Source organism: Ochlerotatus camptorhynchus, unplaced genomic scaffold, assembly GCF_037179485.1.
Source record: "Ochlerotatus camptorhynchus isolate MF236.1 unplaced genomic scaffold, CSIRO-AGI_Acam_v1.1 ptg000395l, whole genome shotgun sequence".
Lineage (NCBI taxonomy): Eukaryota > Metazoa > Arthropoda > Insecta > Diptera > Culicidae > Ochlerotatus > Ochlerotatus camptorhynchus.
Window position 1 is genome coordinate 108080 of NW_027040882.1, and position 8102 is coordinate 116181.

The window sequence follows — 8102 nt, forward strand, 5'->3', positions numbered from 1 at the left end:
GACGGTAAGCGGATTTTCATCGCTCGTGACGTTGTGGTAGAGGAGTCAGCGTTAGTGCAGCGGGATCCTGGCTGCGAGCCGGTGGTTGCGGTCGATCCTGTTCCGAGTACAAGCCAAGGTCAACTGGTTGGACCATTTTCTTCGAGAAACGTTGCTGATCGTGTGGATTTCGAGCGATATTCGTCGAATTCGGCTGGCGATGCCACATATGGTGAAGATTCAGAGGAGGAAGCGTTCGGCGAAGCAGAAGATAGGTCGTTTACGGAAGATGGTGATGAAGCTGAAGAGGGAAACAACGGCGATGCGGGTCCGCGTCGTAGCGAACGAGTTCGGAAGCCTCCAGCGAAGCTGGACGATTACTTGTGCATTGCCTATGCGCTAAACGCGGAAAGCTACGTCGATAATGTTCCGGAAACCATCGAAGATTTGCGGAAATTGGACGATTGGCCGGAGTGGAAGCAAGCTATTGATGAAGAGCTTCGGTCGCTGGATGAAAACAACACCTGGCAGCTGGTATCCTTGCCACCTGGGCGGAAGCCCATTGACTGCAAGTGGGTTTTTCGGCTCAAACACGGTCCGGATGGATCCGTTCAAAAGCGGAAAGCGCGTTTGGTTGCTAAAGGTTTTACGCAGCGCTATGGGTTTGATTTTTCGGAGACGTATGCGCCAGTTGTTAAAATGTCGACTGTTAGATCGATGCTCGCTCTTGCCAATCAATTCGATCTTGTTGTTCACCAAATGGACGTGACATCCGCCTTCCTCAATGGAGTCCTGACCGAGGAAATCTACATGCGTCAACCCAAAGGATTCGAGGAGGGGGATAAAGTATGCAGACTCAACAAATCCATTTACGGGTTGCGACAGGCGTCCAAGGCGTGGAACGATCGCTTCCATGAATTCATTACACGATGCGGTTTCCGTCGATGCGAAGAGGATAGTTGTCTGTATGTCAGAGTAGGCAAATCTGGTCCAGTATATCTGCTGCTCTATGTGGACGATGTCCTGATCATCGCGAAGAACTTGGACGAAGTCAGGGCCGTGAAGCGATTGCTAAGGATGGAATTCAAAATGCAGGATCTGGGTGAAGCCCAAATGTTTCTGGGCCTGCGAATTGATAGAGATCGAGCGAAGGGTGTAATGAAGCTGAGCCAGCCACAGTACGTTGATGCTGTTCTGAGGCGTTTTGGAATGGAGGCGTGCAGGCCTTCATCAACACCGATAGAGTCGGGCCTGCAGCTGAAGAAAGTGGAAGTGAAACAGGATTTGGGCAAACCGTTTCGGGAACTGATCGGATGCCTAACATATTTGATGGTGACGTCGCGACCAGACATAAGTGCAGCCGTGTCATACTTTAGCCAGTTTCAGTCCAATCCCGGAGAAGAACATTGGAAGCATGCGAAGAGAATTCTTCGCTATTTGCGGGGAACGCCGCAATACGGGTTGCTGTACACCAGAAAGGACCCTGCTGGCCGACAGATTGTGGGATTTGCCGATGCAAATTGGGCAACAGACATAAACGATCGGCATTCTGTTTCCGGATATCTGATTCAGATTTACGGGGCTACAACAGCTTGGAGCACCAGGAAGCAGCGAACGGTGGCGCTTTCCTCGACTGAGGCCGAGTGCTGTGCGCTAACTGAATGCCTCTGCGAAGTCTTGTGGATCAGTAAGCTGTTCGTGGAATTAGACATTCGTGAACGTGAACCTGCGGACATCTTTGAAGACAATCAGTCTACGATTGCCATTGCCGAGTCGGATGGCTCATCCAAGAAGTTGAAGCATACGGAAGTTAAGCTTTATTTCATCAAGGAGTGTGTCCAAGAGGGTAAGGTAAATTTGTGCTACATCCCAACAGCTGAACAACCGGCAGACATTCTCACCAAGGGTCTCTCGCCGATGCCATTTACCAAACATCGAGTCTTCATGGGAGTCGAAGGGTGATTTGTTTGAGGAGGGGTGTGAAGAGCAAACCATTCACTGGGTAAGTCTCAAGAGTAAAAGTGAGTAGTTTACATTACCGTGTATATTTTGACAAATACATCAGTCTCTACTGTATACTCGACCGTACCATACGTGTTTACTCTATTCTCTTACGTATCACAATCCCTCTTTCCACTTATATTCTCAACGTTGTGTTTACAATCAAGTGGGGATTCGACGGCAGCTCATCGCATAATGAATTCAAGCAAAAATTTACAGGTGAGGTTTTTTTCTGTGTTGGAGGCATAATACCAACAATCAATACGAAACTCACGATTTTAAATTGGCTCATTACTTGACTAGCCTATTGGTCCCAAGCAAACGATTAACGTACCCCATTCTAGTCGAAATTCTACTACTACACAGTATTTGTTTTGATTCGCTATGAAAGTTTGACAGATAAAATGAGGGGTTATCGGTTTTTCCTATGTTTCGAGGGGTGAATCGATTAGCTTGGGACCGAAGAGAGTACCAGAGCTGAGCCAAAAAGTTGTGCACGTTATTTCGGGACTTTCTAGTCTTAGAGTTACCTCTATGATAATACCACCACGACCAATATTTTGATCTATTCTGGTGTATCCCCTTTCTACTTATGCCAGAACTTTATGATAAGCCTCTATTTTTGAGTAAATACCACTACTGTTATAGGTGATGATGGGTCCTTTTCTGATTCACACGTCTTCATTACATCCATCGTGCCTATTAAGGCAGATACCAGAGGAAAATGTTTATTTCAAAACCCACGACCCTCTTCAACTAGATATTGCCGGCCTCTCCGTATACAATTCGTTGCTGAAACGGCAGAGATTTCGTTACTGGAAAAAGCTTACGTGGAACAGCAAATTTCAGAACTGAATCCAACAACAATCTCACGTAATGGACGAACAATCGTAATAAGGTATGATTTTATATTTAGTATTAAGATCTTGTTCTGTTAGAATTTTTTGCACTATAGATATGAAATGCTGATGACAATGGTGGACGGGAAGGTATGTAATGCAGTTACATTGACGAAGTCATCACAGAGATGCTACATTTGCGGTGCTGTTCCATCGCAGATGAATAATATAGCTCAGGTAAAGGAGCGTAGGGAAAACGAAGAAGTATTTCAGTTCGGGCTGTCCACGCTTCATGCGTTTTTTGAGTATTTTATACACCTGGCTTATCGCATGGACATTAAAAAGTGGCAGGCCAAAGGACCGGACGGTGATACAATGAGAGAACGAAAAAAACTTATTCAACAGAAGTTCCGCGTGGAAATGGGTTTACATATTGATAAGCCGAGGTCTGGAGGTTCTGGAACATCAAATGACGGTAATACCGCTCGGCGTTTTTTTCGAGAATGGGAGAAATCTGCGGAAATAACGGGACTGAATCCAATACTGCTATATCGTTGCAAGTCAATATTGCAGGCATTGGCATCCGGATGCCAAATCGAAAGCACTAAATTTGATGAATACTGTCTGCAAACGGCACTGATGCTCGTGGAAGAATACCCGTGGTTTTATTTGCCTGTAACGGTGCATAAAATACTTATCCATGGCTCGACGATCATACAATCTTTTCTTGTGCCAATTGGGCAGTTATCCGAGGAGGCCCAAGAGTCAAGGAATAACGACATCAGGCGCTTTCGCATGGGCCATACACGAAAAATCTCCCGAACAGTAACAAACGTTGACCTTCTGAACCGTCTGCTTGAATCATCTGACCCGTTAATTTCTACAATAAGACCCCTTCCAAAACAAGCAAAACTGCTTTTGTCCGAAGATGCTCAAACTCTTCTAGTTCCATCTACCGATGCATGAACCGATGGTGAAACAGAAGTAAGCGACAATTCTGAACGTGACGACGAAATGGGTAGCGATGAATAATTTTTTTCTTTGATGTTGTATGAAATGGTTGATGAAATATAACTATACTAAGATATAGGTAGTAATCATTTGAGGTAGTAATGTTGTTTTTAATGTTCATAAAAAAAGAACAACAGTAACACAATTGACGGGAAGTCGTGACCCTATAGTTTGGTAATAAGCAGATCGGCAGAGAATACTAAAGAAGACTTATGATTTGGTATGCATTGGGCTGCATTTTATGTATACTTTCAAATGTAATCAACCTGGTTTGCCCAATTTTGCCCAACTTCGAGCTATTGGCCTTGGAAATAGTGCTAATTTTGGATCAAAACCTTGAATATCTCAAAAAATATTGAAGATAGGGACTTGCTTCCCTACTAGAATATTTTGGTTCTATCTCTTTCACTCTACTCAAAACTGAAATGCATAAAAAAATGACAAAATGATACGCACTCTTTGCACACTGTCAAAGAATCATTGTACACAAAATCAACTTTGTTCAAATCAAAACAAAAAAAACTAACCCATCTGGTGGTTGATGGCACAAGCTTCCAAGAAAATTCTATTACAGTGAACCACATTATTTAAATGGATTTCTTCGCCAGTAAGTCGTCTGTCACTTCGTTTGTGCTACTAGTATCCACTGTGATAGAACTGTTAAATACCGAAATTCGACCAACAACCTATATTCAATGTGAAACAGATCTTCAATAGTTCGTTTGTGATTTTGAGAGACTGTATGGTATCCAAGAAATGACTTATAATGTTCATCTACTGGTACATCTCGTAGATTGCTCAAGAGACTACGGTCTTTTATGGGCGTTTGCTTTGTTTACATATGAAGACATCAATGGGGTATTGAAGAAGTACATAAAACGTCCAAATGAACCATTAATACAAATAGTTAACAGATATGCTTTGTCTCAGGTTGTACACAACGTCAGTACAAGCTTTATGCAACCAAAAGCTTCAGAATTTTGTCGCAAAGTTAATTCTTCAAAATCCATGGACCAGACAGTTAATAACAGGCTTTATACTTTAGATTATACTATCATCAATAAATACAATGACAATTATGAATTTGAAATTTTACGAAAAGTCCATTTTAACCGTTTCATGTTTAATTGACCACTTTGTCAAGCAGTTTTTGCGTGACTTTCTACCAGCGATTTTACAAAACTGGACCAACTAATTTCTATTTTTTTGTGAAACGCACAAATTTTGGCTACTTTTCTCGAGGTTCTAAAAGAAAAAATCTTAAAATAATGTTTCATTTCAAAGTTCGAGTGGTAGTAAACGTCATTTTATCTGCTCGAATGAAGTGGTTAATTCAGTCTATAATATTACCGTTAATGTTAAGCATAAGAAGAAAGCACATAATGACTGTTATTTTTCTGTTATGGACAACGATTCCATAATTGGACAAATTCAACAAATTTTGAAAGATTCAGATGGAACATATTTCTTATTCAAACCAATAATTGTAACCAGGACACTTAATGATTGCTTAGAGATTTCATCAATCGATGATCAAACATTTATGATAAAAGTTAACAAAAGTGTTCAAAAGTGGATCAAAGTACAGTTAGAAAGCAAGTACTACCTAATTAAATTACATTATACTCTTCACGTAGACTGATTATATCGTAAACGTACACATACATATTAAAATAATAAAAAATATTTCATTTATTAAAAATTTTGTGTCAATAAACTAAAAATAAAAAAAATACAACACTTCTACAAACCATTTGAAGATTATTCCGTTAATCATCACAATAAGCAATATCTTTCTTTTATCATATCATATCAGTGCTAACATTTGAAAACGGCACAAAAGCCATTTGTAAACAAATGGTTTGTGGGCCCTTTACTCACTACTTGAAGTACACCCACGCGACACAACAGCAACATCGGGTAGGGGAAATTTTCCCCTTCCTGACGATGCTGTTGGTTTGCGTGGGCGTTCTTCGAGTAGCGAGTAAAGGGCCCACAAACCATTTGTTTACAAATGGCTTTTGCGCCGTTTTCAAATGTTAGCACTGATATGGTACATACATCTTGAGAAAAACTACATAATACTATATATTTCATATTCAGGGAATCATTACCATATCTAGAATGCTCCGTTTATTGTTATATATGGTTGAAATCTTTTTTGGCCATACCATCCCATTATTCACGGATTGTTTATCTTATGGTAATTATAACAGGAATGGATAATTAATAATAGTGATCTTTCAGCTTATGGTATTTTTCTATTCGGGCTGTCAGAAGTAACCACGCTCGGATAGCAGGGTCAATCAATAACTTCCATCTGTCAAATTTTAACCAAAAGTTAAAATAATCCAATTCAGAGCCTAAATTTTATTCGGCAAATGGTTTACAGCTTAATTAGAGTGCTTTATGCGTATGTAGTTGTGATATCGGTTGCTTCTCTCACAGTAAATTCAGGCTCTTTAGTATCACCCACACAGCTTAACCGATTGCTTCACCTCAGTAATACACTCATTGTCATAATATACGCTCCATTAGGTTCTGCAGCGTGACGTCACAAATGAACTCAGTGTTAATAGGCTGAACCTTTTTGACAGTTCAGTGGTACTGTTTACAAGCACTTAGTCGTTTTTTCGAAAAAAAAAATTCTAAAATTTCCTAATTTTAACTTGAAAATTGTCGAGGAACAGCGCATTGCAAGGATGTTGCTCGTGAACATTGCAGAAATGTGGTTTACATCTCACTGCAGTCTGAAAAATTATCGAGAAAATCCACCCAAGAAAAAATCGGCTAAGTCCACGTAAACAGTACCACTAAACTGTCATCAGATTGAGGTTAACCCCGACGGTGCAAAACCTAATTGTGGTGTGGTCAATTTCACTGGTCGTGTGATTCTTTTTAATTTACAGTGGATTATTAAATAGGTGCGGTCTTTTAATAACTTTTGTCATTTGCCCCTATAATCTGTTCACATTTTATCAAATTTTTCGATTTGTGTGAAGTTTGAGGTAATAAATATTGCTAATTAAATTCACTAACAGCACGAATAACTACTTATTTTTTCACTATCATTGTTAGGCTTCCATTACTGAAAATGAGTTCAACTGAGTTCAATATTGGCCTTAACAGTGCCAGTAAGACATCGAGCCGTGTTCTGAAGCCGCCAGGTGGAGGTCATTCGGACATATTTGGAACACCGGATGTTAAAGCGAACCCCCCGCGGGCGAAGTACAACCAGCAAAATTCTTCCAACATGAACGGTGTCATGGGAACAACCGATCCCAACATAAAAGTAGAGCATATCCAAGCCTATGATCAGGGCCAAGCACCGGTAGAAAATGTAAAAGCAGCTGCTCAGCCAAAACTGGCCCAAGGTGCCAACAACGAATCGACTTCGCAAGAGTCCCAAACCGGAGGGCGTCCTCGCGTTCCTCCAGGAGGATTTTCAACTGGACTTTGGTGAATTGTGACATAGTACAGCTCTCAGGGATGTGACCGAAGCGCACTACAACTTGACCTATTTATTTTAAATCAATTTAGAGCACTTCACCCAAAGGAATTAAGCCTATCTGTTTTAGTTTGTTCACTTCACCAAAGAGCACTGAGGTATTTTTAAAACGCTCTACATACTAGGGTTTAATCCGCGTAATATTTTCTCCATCTCTGCAGATTTGATCTCGTCGAATGCATTTATGACAACTATGACATACCTATTATACCTATTCGTACTTACTAAATACAAAAGCTTATCTGCGAAAGCGTGCATTTTTCTCTATTGGAAGCTATTATATTTAAACATCTATATTATTACAAATCAACTATAGCAAAAAGAACCAACTTGTTAAAGGTATACTGTCAAACAGCGAAGCAAAATTTGAGATTGCTGTAAATTAAACAAAAAGTGGACGGATACAGTTTTGCTCTACAAAATAAGTCATTATTTATTTTCGTGTTTAAAATAAAAGCTTATTTGGGCTTCGGCTGAAATACGAAAACTGGCAAGAAAAAAACCGTATGTTTTACTTTAACGAGAAATAACCATGCACACACAGTAGGGTGGGTAATAGACTGATGCAAAATGTGACTTTTTCGCTCCACAGTGCTTAAATGGTTTCAAATCGGGTCCTGATTAGCCTCCAAGAGTTACAACTCATTTGGTTAGAAACAGACTTCGCACAAACCATTTAAAGTTTACATGTAAATACTATGGGAAATCTCAATTTTTTGTTCATTGCCTTCTAGTCTTTTGCCATATTGAGCTGCGAAACAGTT

At 40.3% G+C, this 8102-nt stretch overlaps 1 protein-coding gene across 2 annotated transcripts; it reads left to right on the top strand.

Annotated features, from left to right (window-relative positions):
• The first annotated feature begins 6697 nt into the window (after positions 1-6697).
• Positions 6698-7588, top strand: LOC135710645 (uncharacterized). Of its 2 annotated transcripts, XR_010518435.1 has the most exons (3): positions 6698-6838; positions 6909-7436; positions 7500-7588. XR_010518435.1 is itself a non-coding variant. In XM_065233280.1 (2 exons), exon 2 carries the CDS (start codon positions 6925-6927, stop codon positions 7291-7293), a length of 369 nt encoding a protein of 122 aa, XP_065089352.1. In that variant the 5' UTR covers positions 6698-6838; positions 6909-6924; the 3' UTR covers positions 7294-7588. The 2 variants fall into 2 exon arrangements, 1 of the variants encoding a protein (XP_065089352.1); XM_065233280.1 differs by having other exon boundaries at positions 6909-7588.
• Positions 7589-8102: the final 514 nt, after the last annotated feature.

Excerpts from the sequence above, each read along its gene's own strand:
- LOC135710645 (XM_065233280.1), top strand. The coding sequence starts at position 6,925 with ATGAGTTCAACTGAGTTCAATATTGGCCTTAACAGTGCCAGTAAGACA.